The 19,058-nt window shown below is 46.9% G+C and overlaps 1 protein-coding gene across 1 annotated transcript in view; it reads left to right on the top strand.

Moving 5' to 3' along the window:
* Nucleotides 1–19,058, top strand: part of LOC144511347 (transmembrane protein 87A-like) — a 54,431-nt gene that overhangs the window by 16,681 nt on the left and 18,692 nt on the right. Inside the window, exons 6-13 of the mRNA XM_078241630.1 lie at nt 1,296–1,355; nt 1,807–1,875; nt 3,077–3,176; nt 4,239–4,300; nt 9,918–10,101; nt 10,501–10,600; nt 11,669–11,762; nt 13,052–13,125. Coding sequence (XP_078097756.1) covers nt 1,296–1,355; nt 1,807–1,875; nt 3,077–3,176; nt 4,239–4,300; nt 9,918–10,101; nt 10,501–10,600; nt 11,669–11,762; nt 13,052–13,125 — 743 coding nt within the window. The remainder of the gene's footprint in view (nt 1–1,295; nt 1,356–1,806; nt 1,876–3,076; nt 3,177–4,238; nt 4,301–9,917; nt 10,102–10,500; nt 10,601–11,668; nt 11,763–13,051; nt 13,126–19,058) is intronic.

Raw genomic sequence — 19,058 nt, 5'->3', positions numbered from 1 at the left:
CAGATGGAATTTAATTTAGATAAATGCGAGGTGATGCATTTTGGTAGATTGAACCAGGGCAGGACTTACTCAGTTACTGGTAGAGCATTGGGGAGAGTTACAGAACAAAGAGATCTAGGGGTACATGTTCATAGCTCCTTGACAGTGGAGTCACAGATGGGCAGAGTGGTGAAGAAGGCATTCGGCATGCTTGGTTTCATCGGTCAGAATATAGAATACAGGAGTTGAGACGTCTTGTTGAAGTTGTACAAGACATTGGTAAGGCCACACTTGGAATACTGTGTGCAATTCTGGTCACCCTATAATAGAAAGGATATTATGAAACTAGAAAGAGTGCAAAAAATTTACTCGGATGCTACCGGGACTTGATGGATTGAGTTATAAGGAGTGGCTGGATAGACTGGGACTTTTTTCTCTGGAGCGTAGGAGGCTGAGGGTGACCTTATCGAGGTCTATAAAATAATGAGGGGCACAGATCAGCTGGATAATATCTTTTCCCAAAGGTAGGGGAGTCTAAAACTAGAGGGCATAGGTTTAAGGTGAGAGGGGAGAGATACAAAAGTGTCCAGAGGGGCAATTTTTTCAGAGGGTGGTGAGTGTCTGGAACAAGCTGCCAGAGGTAGTAGTAGAGGCGGGTACAATATTGTCTTTTAAAAAACATTTGGGTAGTTACATGGGTACAATGGGTATAGAGGGATATGGGCCAAATGTGGGCAATTGGGATTAGCTTGAGGGTTTAAAAAAGGGCGGCATGGACAAGTTGGGCCGAAGGGCCTGTTTTCATGCTGTAAACTTCCAAGACTCCACCTCTATGACTCGGGAGCTCTGCACTGAGTTACTTGGACATAGCTAATGTACAAGTAAGTGTTGACTGTCCATGCCAATGGCTGAACATTATTTTGGCCTTGCTAGCTCCAGTGCAGTGATGCTAACTGGCAAACTCCAGTTGCTTGCCTCACTGTCCAGTCCAGAGATTGAACCAAAAGACTTCCTAATTTACATAGCTCATCTTCTCACTGCCTTAAGCAGCTGGGTGGCACCGTGGCACAGTGGTTAGCGCTGATGCCTCTCCGTGCCAGAGACCCAGGTTCGATTCTGGGTCATTGTCTGTGTGGAGTTTGCACATTCTCCCCTTGTCTGTGTGGGTTTCCTCTGGGTGCTCTGGCTTTCTCCCACAGCCCAAAGATGTGCAGGTTAGGTGGATTAGCTATGTAAATGTGAGTGATATTTGCATTGTGTAATGTGGTTTGTATCCAGTGACCCTGTTAAATATTGCTTTACATTAATCTTCACAGCCCATTCCGCCTGAACACAATCCCAAACCAGTAGCCAAAAGAAGTTCAGACAGCAAGCAGGTAAGATTTAGGTAATGAATTCTTACAAAAACAGTGGAATGCATGATAAAATACAGGGACAGAGTAAAGTTTTAGTGATGGGTGCTTCTTGGGTTACACTTTGAGACTTTCTAACATTGTACCTGGAGTTTTTTGATCTGTAATAGCAGTGAGCCAGACCCTTAGCAAGTCTTAGAAACTTTACCACTTGTTTGTTTCTTTGTGTTCCCCTTCCTCTCCTGAGGATTGCTCACTGATCTTCATTTACTTGAACCTGCCTCTCTGAGCTTTGATCCGTTGCCGTCACCACTACTGTGGGTCCGAAGACCAAGTCTTAGCGGCTGGTCCAAATGATCCGTCTGACTGCTGACATTTTTCCATTATTATCCATAACTGGTTGGGAGGAGGGATCTATGAGTTCCACTAAAAATTCTGTCAGGAGCAGAGCTGTGAAAAGCTTATTTTCTTCCAGAAAGAAGACAAACAGCCAAAGAATGAGCCGAAAGCCACGAATAAAACCACCGAGGTAGTCACTCCTCCGGTAAGTTTGTTTTCCCCCTTTCCCCATTCCCGCTCGCCGCCTCTGTGTCAATTAGTGAATTGCGACTGTCTACTCTTCCCATCCACCACCTTTGCTCTATGTCTTGCTCCTGAATTCCCACTCACCTGAAGAAGGGGCTTGGAGCTCCGAAAGCTTATGGCATTTGCTACCAAATAAACCTGTTGGACTTTAACCTGGTGTTGTTAAACTTCTTACTGTGTTTGCTCCTGTAGAGTCAGGGATATATTTACATCTATTTGCATAGAAGGTGCAGTACAGGACCAGGCTGGTTGTGCTCTACACTATCCTCCCACCTCTCTTCAGCCAGTCTTAACTCCATTGCTTTCTCCTTGTGTTTATCTAGCTTCTGTCAAATGCAGCATGCCTGCTGACCCTTGGTTAGTTGTGAGCTGGCAGTAAAGGTTCGCAGCGAAGTGGAAAGGAGGCCATTTGACTAACTGTGCCATGCTGCTGCTTTGGAGTAATCTGAGATCATTCCTGGTGCTCCATGCTGTCCCATGGTCTGTCTCTCCTGCTTCAGATATTTATCAACAATTATCCCTTCACCTTGGGTGCCTCTGGCTTAAAACGGTTGAAACTATACAGGATTGATATTCAGTTAAAATTTAATTTTTGCTGTGTTTTTATTTTTCCTTTCCGTTCTGAAGGCATTGACTTGGTGGATGGATGTTATTGTAAATGTATGCCATTTCTCAATGGAAGAGTTCAAAAGCATTTCCTGGGGATTAAGCAAGCAATGATGATAGCTAACAGACTAGAGAATCATACTTGGAGTATAGATAGCGGAGAATACACACCATGCTGCGGTTATCACACAGAAAGGGATCTTCTGCCCATGCAGAGGTGAAATCTACCCTCACTGCCCTCTTTCTTTGACCTTTACTTTGACAATGGCTGCATATTGGCACAGTGGTTAGCACTGCTGCCTCACAGCGCCAGGGATTGGATGGAAATATCCTGTTCCCCACTCTTGAGGGGGAACTTGTCCAGTATCAATCTTCTACAACGCGTTAGTCAGATCTTTGAGTGGCATTGACTCATTTTGTCTTTATGCCTTACCGAAGAGGATTCCTTGATGATGTAAATGTTTGATTTAGTGAATGTGTTAACTAGGTAAGTTTTATTATTTAAAGAGCCTATAGACGTGTGTTAAATTGTTTCCTGTTGACATGTTTTACAGGGCTCGGTAGCACAGACCTGGGAGGACGCTCCATACTTTTTCATCATTCAGGTCCAAAAGACTGGACTAAAGACTGAAAACAGAGAGTGGAATTTAATCTGTAGGTTTTCAGTACAGCAGTAAAATAATACACTAATCCCTGACTTCAGCCAAGACCAAGGCAGCAAAGGGAATGATGCTGGAGGAAATGATTTTTGAAATCAATTCTGTACTGGCTCCCCCCTTAACACCAGGGCGGCACGGTGGCACAGTGGTTAGCATTGCTGCCTCACAGCACCAGCGACCCAGGTTTGATTCCCAGCCTTGGGTCGCTGTCTGTGTGGAGTTTACACGTTCTCCCCGTGTCTGCGTGGGTTTCCTCCGTGTGCTCTGGTTTCCTTCCACAGTCCAAAGATGTGCGGGTTAGGTTGACTGGCCATAGTAAATTGATCTTTAGTGTCCAAGGGATTAGCAGGGTAAATACATGGGTTTAAAGGCATAGGGCCTGGGTGGATTGTTGCCGGTGCAGACTCAATGGGCTGCACTGTAGGGATTCTATTCTAACTCCCCCAAGCCATTGCAGATGATGATGTGAATCCTGTTGTAGCTGATAAGCAGTGGAGCTAAGAGGTGAGGAGAGCACATTGTAACATGAATACTGGGCTTTGGTGCGAGATTAGTAATGATCAGTCATGGGAGATTGGGGTGATGGACTGAGGCCTAGAGTGCAGGGACTCGGAGGTTGATAAAAGTGGGAGGGTGGACACAATAAGCGGGAAGTGATGATCAGGATAGTCAAAAGCCAAATACTGCAGATGCTAGCAACCTTAAAATTAACAAAAAGGAAGCGCTGGAAACAGTAGGTGTCTCAGCATCCGTAGAGCGAGAAAGCAAATGAATGTTTGTGATTGACCTTTCAATTTTTAATCTGCTCCAATATTGTAAGGAAGTAGCATACTGGGGGGAGTAACCTGCGTTGATGTCCTACTAGAGATGTGTGTGTTCATAGTTACTGTGCATGGTGTGATCTGCTGTCCAGTGTAATAATTTCTGTATTATAGTCCCTGGTGTCTGAGCACATGCTGGTGAAAAGCCACTTGCCCTCAGTGTAAGTGTAAGCTAGGCCTGTGTACACTGCAGCTTCTGAACTGATAGCCACCCTGTGCTTTCTCTGTCTCTGCAGTAGAAGTGGAAATGTTGGGGCCCCATGGATACATATCTGCAACAGATTGGCCATTAATGATTGTAAGTATTTTGTTAACCTTGGAGGTAACCATTTACTAATGAATCTGATTCTTGTAAAGGGTGGCTCCATCCAGCTACACCTGTGTGGGCCAATGGGTTGAGAATCCTCCAAACCAAACTGGGCAATTAATTTAAAGATGTACACGCAAGTCAGCTATGTTAACGACTGTAAACTTAAACCTTTTTCTAGATATTTTCCAGATCAAAGGACAGGGAGTCGACTCAAACTCAACTTAAATAAAACCTTTCTCTTTATTCAATACTTCAGGTCTAATATTCAACATGTACTTGTCATTTGCAACACTTTGATTCACTTAACTTTAACTCTAACTTAAGCTTTTAACTGTAAACAAATACTACCCGTTTGAGCAAACTTAGGCAGGCTTGCCCTCCGATAGGAATTTCCCTTGGTGTTCTTTGTCTTCTCTGAAGATGCCTTCGGAGCAGTGTTGTGAAGATGATTCTCAAGTTTTCATGAAAGACAAAGACTCAGGCACTTTTTATCCTAAAACTTTCCCAAAAGTTCTCTGGCACTCGGGCAGTGATACCGGAAACTGATAACACTGTTCGATTATAGCCAATGGAGTTACTCGTGAACAATTCCCAAATGTTTGTACCAAACAGCACATTGGTCACACAAGCTCACCATATCTGAAATAAGGTGGGAAACTTTAGTGTTGGTATGTCTGGCATTTGTTCCACCAACTAACCCTATTGTGGTCAGCACAGGAAGTATCAGGTCACATCTCCCAGGACAAGTCACAGCTCACTGCAGCCCCTCTGACCAGTATCTGTGTTTAATTAGAACTTGACCAAAATTCCCAGCATGCTTGACTTTTGTTGCCATTGATGTTGCTGTTGGCCATCTGGCCACAGCTGTGTTTTTGCAAATGAGCGTGCAGGGTTTTGATTCCTGTTGCAAGCGGGTTATTTTTAATGTCAGCTCTGCTTTGGAAACCTGCACTTTTAACCTGGTTTTCGATTTTCACAGTTACTAACCAAGCGCCCCCAATGGTGTGAACAAGCCTATTCCAAGGTCACCACGAGACAAGTCCACTCACAATTGGGGTGATGAGCAGGATTGTGTTTTACCTGCCAGTGCAAAGGGGATTTGGGCCAGTGGGGGAGGAAGAGGGAGAGTTGTTTAACCAGGGTTAAACAATCTCCTTCTGGAGCTGACCCAGGAAGGGACTGCTTGAGGAAGCAATGACTCGGGGTGCCTTTACAGTCAGCATCACTAGCAGAGCAATTTTATCACTACAGTCAGTGGCAACATTGGTTTTGAAATGTGTATTTTTAACTTCAGCTGCAGCATATTGTCATCTTCATGAAAGCAGCAGCCCCTGACCTGCAAGTGTATTATATATATTCTTCAGTCAACTTGGGGTAGCACGGTGCTACAGTGGTTAGTGCTGCTGCCTCTCAGCGCCAGGGACCCAGGTTTGATTCCGGCCTTGGGTCACTGTTTATGCGGAGCCTGCATGTTCTCCCCATGTCTGCGTGGGTTTCCTCCGGGTGCTCCGGTTTCCTCCCACAGTCTGCTTAAAGCACTTCAATTCAAAAGGTGAAGTTACTTTTATTTTCTTCATTCTTTCACGGGGTGTGGACGTCGCCAGTAAGGTCAGCGTTAGTTGTCCATCCCTAATTCCCCTTGAACCGAGTGACTTGCCGCATCCTTTCCGAGCGCAGTTAAGAGCCAACCACATTGCTGTGGCTCTGCAGTCGCATGTAGGCCAGACCAGGTCCAGCAGATTTTCTTCTCTAAAGGACATTCGTGAACTAGGTGGCTTTCTGCAATGGTTTTCTGATCACCATTACTGAGACTAGCGTTCAATTCCAGATTATTCACTGAATTTAAATTCCACCAGCTGGTGTGGGATTTGAACCCCTGTTCCTCGGAACATCAGCCTGGGCCTCTGGATTACCAGTTCAGTGATACATTGCGCCACCAGACTGTAGCATAGATGCATTTAAGGGGAAGCTGGATGAGCAGATGAGGGGCTGAATGGAAGGGTATGCTGAAAGGGTGAGATGGAGGAGGCTTGTGTGGAGCACAGATCTGTTGGCTTGTTGGAATGGGGAGGCTATTTAGCCTCTTGAACATTTTCCACCATTCAGTGAGATTATGAGTGATCTGCCACCTCAGTCCATGTGCTGGTCTTTATATTATATCTCAACACCTTCGGCTAACAATTTATCAAACTCCGATTTAAAACTAGCATTTAAAATCTAGCTTCCATTGCCATTTGTGGAAGAGAGTTCTAAACTTTTATCACCCAATACATTTCCTCATTTCACTCCTGAAAGTCCTGGCTTTAATTCTTTTGACTGCTCTGCCTTAGCCTTGGACTCCCCAACTCGCAGGAATAATTTCTCCCAATCTACCCTATCTCTTCCACTTAATGTCCTGCAAACGTTGTCTAAATCATCCTTGAAATTCCAGGGAGTATAACCCTAGTTTGTTTAATCTCTCGTATCCTTCCAGTAAATTTGAGCTGTATTCTTCCTAAGGTGTGATGTCAGGAACTACTCTCAGAATTCCAGGCATTGGGGGCTTTGAGTTGAAACATGACTTCAATCCCTTTGGATTCTATTCCACTTGAATATGAAGACCTGTTATCCCTACTCCCCATTTCCTTCTGAGCAGCTCATTTCTGAATCAGGTTTCTCTTTGTTCCTTGTACTTTAGCTAAAAGTCTCTTTAAGGGACTTCATCAAATGCCTTCTGCAAGTCCAAATAAATAACATCTGTAGACAATTCCGTGTCCAACACTGTCATCTCAAAGAAAATTGGTCAGATACGACCTCTCTTTTACAAAGCAATGTTCTCATAGAATCACAGTGAGAGTTTTAACAACAGGTTAAAGTCCAACAGGTTTATTTGGTAGCAAACGCCACTAGCTTTCGGAGCGCTGCTCCTTCGTCAGATGGAGTGGATATCTGTTCATAAACAAGGCACAGAGACACAAACTCAAGTTACAGAATACTGATTAGAATGCGAATCTTTACAGCTAATCAAGTCTTAAAGATACAGACAATGTGAGTGGAGGGAGCATTAGGCACAGGTTAAAGAGATGTGTATTGTCTCCAGACAGGACAGCCAGTGAGATTCTGCAGGTCCAGGCAAGCTGTGGAAGTTACTGATAGTGTGACATGAACCCAAGATCCCGGTTGAGGCAGTCCTCGTGTGCGGAACTTGGCTATCAGTTTCTGCTCAGCTGTCATGTGTCGTGCAGGCCGCTTTGGAGAACGCTTACCCGGAGATCAGAGGCCGAATCCCTGTGACTGCTGAAGTGCTCCCCCACAGGAAGAGAACAGTCTTGCCTGGTGATTGTCGAGTGGTGTTCATTCATCCGTTGTCATAGCGTCTGCATGGTTTCCCCAATGTACCATAAGACCATAAGACCATAAGACATAGGAGCGGAAGTAAGGCCATTCGGCCCATCGAGTCCACTCCACCATTCAATCATGGTTGATTTCAACTCCATTTACCCGCTCTCTCCCCATAGCCCTTAATTCCTCGGGACATCCTTTCCTGCAGCGTATCAGGTAGACAATGTTGGCCGAGTTGCAAGAGTAGGTACCGTGTACCTGGTAGATGGTGTTCTCATGTCAGATGATGGCATCCGTGTCGATGATCCAGCACATCTTGCAGAGGTTGCTGTGGCAGGGTTGTGTGGTGTCGTGGTCACTGTTCTCCTGAAGGCTGGGTAGTTTGCTGCGGACAATGGTCTGTTTGAGGTTGTGCGGTTGTTTGAAGGCAAGAAGTGGGGGTGTGGGGATGGCCTTGGCGAGATGTTCGTCTTCATCAGTGACATGTTGAAGGCTCCGGAGGAGATGCCGTAGCTTCTCCGCTCCGGGGAAGTACTGGATGACGAAGGATACTCTGTCCACCGTGTCCCGTGTTTGTCTTCTGAGGAGGTCGGTGCGGTTTTTCGCTGTGGCGCGTCGGAACTGTCGATCAATGAGTCGAGCGCCATATCCTGTTCTTATGAGGGCATCTTTCAGCGTCTGGAGGTGTCTGTTGCGATCCTCCTCATCTGAGCAGATCCTGTGTATTCGGAGGGCTTGTCCGTAGGGGATGGCTTCTCTAACGTGTTTAGGGTGGAAGCTGGAGAAGTGGAGCATCATGAGGTTATCCGTGGGCTTGCGGTACAGTGAGGTGCTGAGGTGACTGTCCTTAATGGAGATGCCAAGAATGCAACCAATTCTGGAGAGTAGTCCATGGTGCGTCTGATGGTGGGATGGAACTTGTTGATGTCATCATATAGTTGTTTCAGTGATTGTTCACCATGAGTCCAAAGGAAGAAAATGTCATCGATGTATCTAGTGTATAGCATCGGTTGAAGGTCCCGTGCGGTGAAGAAGTCTTGTTCGAACCTGTGCATGAAAATGTTGGCATATTGAGGTGCGAATTTGGTCCCCATGGCTGTTCCGTGTGTCTGGATGAAGAACTGGTTGTTGAAGGTGAAGACATTGTGGTCCAGAATGAAGCGGATGAGTTGTAAAATTGCATCTGGAAACTGGCAGTTGTCGGCGTTGAGTACTGAGCAATGCCATCGGTAACCCCCACAGCTTGCCTCCTGGACTTGCAGAATCTCACTAGCTGTCCTGTCTGGAGACAATACACATCTCTTTAACCTGTGCTTGATGCTCTCTCCACTCACATTGTCTGTATCTTTAAGACTTGATTGGCTGTAAAGATCAGCATTCTAACCAGTATTCTTTAACTTGATTTTGTGTCTCTGTGCCCTGTTTGAGAGCAGATTTCCACTCCATCTGCCGAAGGAGCAGCGCTCCGAAAGCTAATGGCGTTTGCTACCAAATAAACCTGTTGGACTTTAACCTGGTGTTGTTAAAACTCTTACTGTGTTTACCCCAGTCCAACGCTGGCATCTCCACATCATGACTCTCATAGAATCATATAGTGCAGAAGAGGCCCTTTGGCCCATCGAGCCTGCACTGACACGCAAGAAACACCTGGTCTCGCACCTAATCCCATTTACCAGCACTTGGCCCATAGCCTTGAATGCTATGATGTGCCAAGTGCCCATCCAGGTACTTTTTAAAGGATTAGGCAAGCTGCCTCCACCACCCTCCCAGGCAGCACATTCCAGACCATCACCACCTGCTAGGTAAAAATGTTTTTTCTCACATTCTCCCCCCCCCCCCCCCTAAATCTTCTGCCCCTCACTTTGAACTTTGTGTCCCCTCATGACTGACCCTTCAACTAAGGGGAACAGCTGCTGCTTATCCACCCCATCCATGCCCCTTATTATATACACCTCAATCAGGCCTCCCCTCAGTCTTCTGTGCTCCATCAGAAACAACCCAAGCCTGTCCAACCTCTCCATAACATTTACAAAACAGAACCTTTAAGTTATAACAATGGAGGTATGAAGTCTTGCTTCTCTTCGCCCAGTGGTGAAAACAATGTGGTGGCAGTGAAACACTAGCACTCAGTAAAGCAGTCAATCCAGTGCGCTACCTTGTTCCCCATTGCACATCAGTGCCACCTCCAACATCCACACTGCTAACTGCTCCTGCCCTTTAATAAGTTCATGTGGCGATGACATCCACATTCCTGAAGCCTCACTTGCTGTTTTTCTTCCTGCAGTTCTACATGGTGATGTGTATCATCTATGTGCTCTACAGCATTCTCTGGCTTTTCCTGCTGATTTGTCACTGGAAGGATTTGTTACGGATTCAGTATTGGATTGGTGGGGTCATTCTGCTCGGCATGCTGGAGAAAGCAGTCTTCTATGCGGAATACCATCGAATCTCGCAGCAGGGTGTGTCAGGTAAATGAATGTAAATTGGAGGCTGGACTGGCAAGTGATGTAAATCAGCCGTGGGTTCCCACTTCCTGATTGACTGCAATGTTGTGGGTGCTGGGTCGAATTGTATTGAGCTTGGCAGTGACCCTTGCACAGCCATGAACTTCTGGCATTCCTCAACCTGTGTAAGGTGCCAGAGGAACACCAGCCCCTGTTGGCCCGTACCCCAACACAGCTCCCCAGCTGCCCGAGGGCCACCAAACATTTTTGGCAAATGAAATTGATTTTCAGGCCATCCTCATTCCTGGATTTTCAGAAAAGAATTTAAAATTCCAGTTTATTCACAAATGGACTTTGAGCGAAATGATTTCTTAAGATTGAGCTACATATTAAAACCGATTCTTGTTTAAAACTCTCTCGCAGTTCACGGGGCGGTGATCTTTGCAGAGCTGCTGTCAGCTGTGAAACGCACCCTGGCTCGAATCCTGGTCATTATTGCTGGGCTTGGCTATGGTATTGTCAGGTAAGGTGACTTGTGTACCTGCTGCTTTCTGAGCTACTGTCAGATTGCCAGGAGCTACTGTCAGGAAGGGGAGGAGGAGGAGTGAGGTGGGGGGGGGGTGGGGGGAGAGACTTGGGAGAGGGGGTTGAGGGGGTGGGGTGGGGGGGGGGGGAGAAGAGACTTGGGTGAGGGGGTGGGGTGGGGGGGAGAAGAGAGACTTGGGAGAGGCTGTGGGGTGGGGGGGGGGAGAAGAGAGACTTGGGAGAGGGTGTGGGGTGGGGGGGGGGAGAAGAGAGACTTGGGAGAGGGTGTTGAGGTGGTGGGGGGGGTTGAGGGGAAGAAGGGGAGCGGAGAACGGAGGTAAGGCAGGGGGGAGGTGATGGAGGGGTGGTGGGAGAGAAAGGCGTATTAGGAGCAGTGACAGGAATGGGATCGAGGAGTGAATCGGAATCCAGATGCGGCGGGAATGGAGGGGGAGGATGAGTAGGGATGAACAGGGGCAGGAGAAAGGAGGGCGGTCCCCATGGTTAATCCCATCTAAAGGACACATCTTGGGACACTAAGAGGTAAGTTAGCATGGCCGATGCACCTAACCTCCATGTCTTTTCAACTGTGGGAGGAAACCGGAGCACCCGGAGGAAACCCACGCAGACACAGAATATGCAAACTCCACACACACAGATCCAAGGCCGGAGTTGAACCCGGATCCCTGGCGCTGTCAGGCAGCAGTGCTAACCACTGTGCCGCCCACACTGAAATCTGAAGAAGTATCAGAAAATGCTGGAAATACTCAACATGTCTGTGAACTTCTGCTATGGGAGAAACAAGAGTCAATATTTTGGGTCGATGACCTCTAACCTGAACTGGAAAGTGTTTGATTTGCGCTTTGAGAAGTCCTGATTGTGAAAGGGTCTATAGAAATGCAAGTTTTTTTTTCATATAACCTGTTGACGCTCAATGTCTAGGCTCTAAGGGAAAAGCTAGTTCCTCCCAGCATCACTGCACCTTCCTGTTACAGAGATGTTCTTGGCAATGGTGACAGTGAAAGTCATTCTGCTAACAGATCTTGTGTTTCCTGTTTTTAAACAGGCCCCGGCTGGGAGCCTCCGCAACTCAAATCGTTGGCATCAGTTTGCTCTACCTGCTGTTTTCCTCAGTGGAGGGAGTCTTGCGAGTAGCTGTGGTAAGGGCATCTTTAAAGATGCTGAACTAGAATTTTTTCAGTGTGGTGGGGGCCAAGAAGAGAATTGGGTGGGGCCAGCGAGGTTTGTTAATCGGGCAATGTTTCAACGAGAACTTATTTTCAACAAACACAGCCAGTTTCATATGTCATTCCGCTCACCAGAACACTAGTAAAGTGTTTATTAGTCACAAGTAAGGCTGCAATGAAGTTACTGTGAAATTCCCCTAGTCGCTACATTCCGGCGCCTGTTCGGGTCAATGCATCTACCTGGCATGTCTTTCGGACTGTGGGAGGAAACAGGAGCACCTGGAGGAAACCCACGCAGACATGGGGAGAACATGCAGACTCCACACAGGCAGTGACCTGTCTGGGAATCGAACCCGGGTCCCTGGCGCTGTGAGGCAGCAGTGCTAACCCCTGTGCCACCTGTAATTCCTCTAATTCACCAAGCATATCTGTGTAGCCCCTAGTAGAAACCACAGTGAAACCATTCTGTGTGGTTCTGGGTTCTGCACAGCCCGGCTGGCTTAACTAAAGCAGAGACTTTTCTCTTGAACTATGAGCTTTGAAGAATGGACTATGTCTTGAGTGCCATTCTGAAATAAGTGGTAGGTTTGATTCCCAGTTAGTCCACACTGCTGAACTTTACGTTCCCCTCTTTCCCCATGGCCTTTCTACTCCCCTTGGAGATCCTGGGATGGGCAATAATTGCCAGCTTTGCCAACAATACCCACATTTGGTGATTTTTGTTCTTTAACTGGCACAGCTGAAGTTGTGGTTTGGGGGGGAAGGGGAGGAAATCTGTCAAGGTGTGCTGCCATGTACAAGCCCAGATTCAGGTTTGTCTGCTGTACACCTACACCTGAATAGCAAGGTTAATGATAACTGGAGCAAGTGACCGGTTTATCGTTTTATGGAAAATTCCACAATCCAGACTCCACACTGCTATGTGCAGAAGCTGAAGAATTAACGAACTGATTTGTCCTGATGGCAGTGCAATTAGAAAACCGGCACCAGTAAAAATTGATGCCCTGCACCCCAGAGTGAATCTAGTCAGGAGTATGTTAGCTCATCTCTGCCAGCTACCCTGTTCCTCAGGTGTTCAGTTCCACTTGCCGCTGATGCAGTGAGTCTGGAGGCTTGTGTGCAGTATCTGGTGCCCTAACGGGTATGTGATGAGAATCTGTATCGTTGCTTAAAGCACTTTTGTTCCCTTGCGCAGGGGGAACACAAGGTCCCTCAAGGTTATTGTACTCGTTCTGTTAACTAACATTCCTGTCCCTCTTTAGGAGCATTCTGCAGCAGCCATGACCATCTGTGAGATTTCTCTTGCGTTAATAGACTCCTGTATTGTATGGTGGATATCCTTTTTGCCCCCGTCCTCTCCCTTGGGCCTCCTGCTGTTGTCTGATCAGAGATTTTGTGTTGTGTTATGCAAGTGGACAGAAAGATAGATGGACTGTAATCGGTAATTATAAAGTGGAAAGCACACAAAAGGTCAATCAAGTGTTCGAATAGTCGGGATTAAAGCTAAAAGAGATCTGGAGACCTTGGTAGTCTCAGGCCAACCTGTCTAATCATTGCAGAGCATCAGTCAGTATCTTGCATATAATCCACAGCACAGAACCAGGTGCTTCGGCTGACCTGGTTTGTGCTGATGGCTATTTTCCACTTGAGCTGCCTCCACCCTTCTTGATCTAATCCTATCAGCATTCACTTCAGCTCAGTGTTAGCACACTTTTAGGGGAGTTGAAAAGAGCCCAAAATCTCACCTGTAAATGAGAGGGATTGTGTACACTTTCATCATCCAAGTGACAGAGATCTTGGGGGGTATACAAAATCGTTAAAGGGCATGGGTGAAGTAAGCAGAATATCGTGAGAGGAAATTGCCTCAAATTGATAAGGGCAGCAAACTCCTTTGTCCAACAATGTTCAATACATTGAATGAGCTTCCAGGAAGAGTAATGAGGGCAAACCTTGTCGTGATTTAAAGATGCTGCATTTTGAAGCATGTAGAATCTGTTTAAATGGATGAAGTAAGACTTGCTGATGTTGTTGTGGACATATCTACTTGGGATTGTGCGAGTTACTGCTGTCACTATAACCGCGAATGATGAGGCATTGGCCATCAATAAGCAGCTCAAAAAAAACTAACAGCATTAGAAGTGTAAAATTTGCAACGACTGTTAGGATGTTGTCATTTCATATTGGAACAGCATGGGACCCTCCAACGCAAGATTAAGCTTTACTGAATCATTAATGACAACACTGGAGTACTTAGACTTGAGACGGCAATGAATTACTGAGATCATCATAGAAATCATATGTGAATTGAAAGGCTGTTCCCAAAGAGAGACCCGGTTCTTGCCTGCTGCGTGCTGATGTATTACTGTCTGTGATGCTTTTTCCCCGCTCTTGTGTATTCCTTGCTGTGTTTCTGTTTCTTAGAATCAGGATGATGTAGTGCTGCTGGCTGCCATTCCCCTTGCTATACTTGACTCTTCACTCTGCTGCTGGATATCCTCTTGCTGTCTGATGCTTGGCTAGTCTGCGTTGAGTTTGTTAGAGAAAAGAGAAATTTATCTTTAGCTTCATTCAATAACTAAAATCTCTGTCTGAAGCCATCGGAAATTCCAAGACCCCCGAAATAGTTTCAATCATTAAAGGTTTACTTCTATCCAGCGGCAAACCTATTCATATAACACCAAATCCAACCGTCCATTTCGATTCGATCTTCAGGCAGGTATTGGGTTTGATGTCAAACCCTGACCGTCCCTCCCTGCTATCAAAGGTTATAAAGGACATTCCATAAAGGGCCATATATTAATGTACAATTCAAGTCACTGACTAAAAGCAAATTATTGCGGATGCTGGAATCTGAAACCAAAAGAGAAAACGCTGGAAGATCTCAGGTCTGGCAGGAGAGAAAAGAGCTGACGTTTCGAGTCCAGATGACCCTTTGTCAAAGCTAAAAGGCAGAGAAAGTGGGAGATATTTATACTGCAGGGGGAGGGAATGAAAGATGAGTCATAGCCACAGAAACCCGGGGAAAAGACTGCTAATAGCTGTCCACAGAGAGAATAAAGGGTGTGAACGGACAAACGGCAGAGAAGCTGTAAGCCGTGACAGATGTTTGGTGGGGGGGCAGGGGGAGAGAGATGGGACAGAGGTAGAATATAGAAAAGGGTAAGCGGAGGGGGGAGAAAAAGTAAGGGAAAGGGGATGAAGTAGGGGGAAGGAAAGAGTGGGGGGTGGGGAAGGAAAATGACGAAAGACCATAAAGCAATAAAAGGTAGAGAACAATAAAAAAAAAAATTAAATTGAGTAGAATGAAAGAAAAGGGGGTGGAGGTCGGGTAGAGCAAATCATCTGAAGTTGTTGAATTTGATGTTGAGACCGGAAGGCTGTGAAGTGCCCAGCCGGAAGATGAGATGCTGTTCCTCCAGTTTGCGTTGAGCTTCACTGGAACATTTCAGCAGGCCAAGGACAGACATGTGGGTATGGGAGCAGGATCGAGTGTTAAAATGGCAAGCAACCGGAAGGTCAGGGTCCTGATTGCGCACAGACCGAAGGTGCTCAGCAAAGCGATCACCCAGTCTACGCTTGGTCTCTCCAATATAGAGGAGACCACATTGGGAGCAGCGAATGCCATAGACCAAATTGAAAGGTGCAACTGAAACACTGCTTAACCTGGAATGGGTGTTTTGGACCTTGGATGGTGAGCATGGAAGAGGTAAAGGGACAGGTGTTACACCTTCTGCGATTGCATGAGAAGGTGCCATGGGTGATAGGAGAGGTGTTGGGTATAGTGGAGGAGTGGACTAGGTTATCCCAGAGGGAATGGTCACTACAGAATGCTGATGGAGGGAGAGAAGGGAAGATGTGTTTGGTGGTGGCATCACGCTGGAGTTGGTGAAAATGGCGGAGGATTATGCTTTGCATGTGGAGGCTGGAGGGGTGAAATGTGAGAACAAGGGGGACTCTATCCTTGCTCTGGGAGGGAGGGGAGGGGGTGAGGGTCGTGGCGCGGGAGATGGACTGCACGCTGTTGAGGGCCCTGTCGACATCTGTAGGTGGGAAACCATGATTGAGGGAAAAGGAGCACATATTAGAAGCACCACTTTGGAAAGTAGCATCATCGGAACAAATGCGACGGAGGTGAAGGAGCTGAGAGAAAGGGATGGAGTCCTTACAGGATGTAGGGTGTGAAGATCTGTAGTCCAGATAGCTGTGGGAGTCTGGGCTTCTAATGAATATTGGTAGATAGCCTATTGTCGGAAATGGAGACAGAAAGGTCAAGGAAGGGAAGTGTCTGAGATGGTCCAGGTGAGGGCGATGGAGGGGCAGAAACTGGAAGCGAAGTTGATGAATTTTTCGAGGTCTGGACGAGAGCATGAAGCGGCACCAAAATAGTCATCGATGTACCGGCAAAGGAGTTGTGGGAGGGACCTGGGTAGGCCTGGAACAAGGAATGTTCCACATGCCCCATAAAAAGATGAGTGTAGTTGGGACCCATGCGGCACCCATTGCTACGTTGACTTGGCTGACTGGCCACTGACTGTTCTGTCCACCAAAGTTTAAATTCCCTTATTTTGTTGGGTTTCCAAGGACTCGGACTGTAATTTTTCAGTCTGAAAGAGTTCCCCACTGTAAATTTTGACAGGCCATTGCAGATGAGTGTGGTATTTCAATCACATTACTCACTGGATTGTTCTGTAATGGAGACTTCAGGGCAGTGTTTGCTGGCACAATGGTTGGCACTACTGCCTCTCAGTCCCAGGGACCCGAGTTCAATTCTGGCCTTGGGTGATTGTCTATATGGAGCTTGCATGTTCTCCCCGTGGGTTTCCTCTGGGTGCCCCATTTTTCTTCCACACTCCAAAAATGTGCAGGTTATGTGGATTGGCCATGCTAAATTGCCCCTTAGTGTCCAAAGATGTTGTAGGTTGGATGGATTAGCCGTGGTAAATGTGTGGGATTACAGGGAGAGGGGAGAGGGCCGGGGTAAGATACTTTGCCAGAGTCAGTGCAGACTCAATGGGCCGAATGGGCTCGTCTGCACCGTAGAGTTTCTATGATAGCTTTACCAAAGTGTGTGTGTGTAATCCTACAGTGCAGAAGGAGGCCGTTTGGCCCGTCAAGCTTGCACTGACAATCCCACCCAGATCCTATCAACCCCTTTGGACAAGATAACGTGCTCTGTGGGGAGAGATCCACCATTTTAGCTTGAGTTAAGTTTGTTTTATAAATTCTCTTATTTCAATTGTAAGTAAGTTTATAGATTGTTGAAGCCACTCAACACCTTTTCCCCCCCCCCCTCAGCCCCCCATCCATCCACCTACAGTTATATCATGAGCGTTGATTGAGGCCGGGGTATCGGGTGCAGAACTGTAGCAGTATCTAACACACAACAAGGTGGCTGTCCCTGTAAGATCAGTCATCACCATAAATACCTGGGAATTCCCTCCCTAACGCCATTGTGGGTCAACCCACAGAACATGGCCTTCAGCAACTCAAGAAGCTCACCACCACCTCCAGGGCAACTAGGGATGGGCAATGAATGCTAACCAGCCAGCGACGCCCATGTCCCATGAATGAATTTTTTTTTAAAAACCAGGTGCAGCTTTCAGTCCATGTTTGGTGAGATTAATTAATATAATGAGGACTCCTCTCCTATTAATACTCCTACTAGCAATGCATATGGCTCTTAGCTGAATAGCAGTCAGAATCTGATAACCAATGTTTAGATAGCAACAGCATAGACAAAAAGGCAGAGTGGATGCTTTGGGAATATGGAAGGGAAAGTACTGTGCGACATTTCTTTTTCTTTTTTCTTTCTTATTTTTCAGCACAAACAGGCCCTTCGGCCCACAAGTTGCGCCGATCACATCCCCACCTCTAGGCCTATCTATAGCCCTCAATCCCATTAAATCCCATGTACTCATCCAGAAGTCTCTTAAAAGACCCCAACGAGTTTGCCTCCACCACCACCGACGTCAGCCGATTCCACTCACCCACCACCCTCTGAGTGAAAAACTTACCCCTGACATCTCCTCTGTACCTACCCCCCAGCACCTTAAACCTGTGTCCTCTCGTAGCAACCATTTCAGCCCTTGGAAATAGCCTCTGAGAGTCTACCCTATCCAGACCTCTCAACATCTTGTAAACCTCTATCAGGTCACCTCTCATCCTTCGTCTCTCCAGGGAGAAGAGACCAAGCTCCCTCAACCTATCCTCATAAGGCATGCCCCCCAATCCAGGCAACATCCTTGTAAATCTCCTCTGCACCCTTTCAATGGCTTCAACATCTTTCCTGTAATGAGGTGACCAGAACTGCGCGCAGTACTCCAACTGGGGTCTAACCAGGGTCCTATAAAGCTGCAGCATTATCTCCCGACTCCTAAACTCAATCCCTCGATTAATGAAGGCCAGTACGCCGTACGCCTTCTTGACCGCATCCTCCACCTGCGAGGCCGATTTCAGAGTCCTATGGACCCGGACCCCAAGGTCCTTCTGATCCTCTACACTGCTAAGAATGGTACCCTTCATATTATACTGCTGCTTCATCCCATTGGATCTGCCAAAATGGATCACCACACACTTATCCGGGTTGAAGTCCATCTGCCACTTCTCCGCCCAGTCTTGCATTCTATCTATGTCTCGCTGCAACTTCTGACATCCCTCCAAACTATCCACAACACCACCTACCTTGGTGTCGTCAGCAAACTTACCAACCCATCCCTCCACTTCCTCATCCAGGTCATTTATGAAAATGACAAACAGCAAGGGTCCCAGAACAGATCCCTGGGGCACTCCACTGGTCACTGACCTCCATGCAGAGAAAGACCCCTCCACAGCCACTCTCTGCCTTCTGCAGGCAAGCCAGTTATGGATCCACAAGGCAACAGCCCCTTGGATCCCATGCCCTCTCACTTTCTCAAGAAGTCTTGCATGGGGGGCCTTATCGAACGCCTTGCTGAAGTCCATATAGACCACATCCACCGCTCTTCCTTCGTCAATGTGTTTGGTCACATTTTCAAAGAACTCAACCAGGCTCGTAAGGCACGACCTGCCCTTGACAAAGCCGTGCTGACTACTTTTGATCATACTAAACTTCTCTAGATGATCATAAATCCTGTCTCTCAGGATCCTCTCCATCAACTTACCAACCACTGAGGTTAGACTCACCGGTCGGTAATTTCCCGGGCTGTCCCTGTTCCCTTTCTTGAATATAGGGACCACATCTGCAATCCTCCAATCCTCCGGAACCTCTCCCGTCTCCATCGACGATGCAAA

The sequence above is a fragment of the Mustelus asterias genome, chromosome 24 (genome assembly GCF_964213995.1).
Source record: "Mustelus asterias chromosome 24, sMusAst1.hap1.1, whole genome shotgun sequence".
Lineage (NCBI taxonomy): Eukaryota > Metazoa > Chordata > Chondrichthyes > Carcharhiniformes > Triakidae > Mustelus > Mustelus asterias.
Note: the sequence above shows the minus strand (reverse complement) of the source record. Positions and strands in the feature narration are given on the sequence as shown.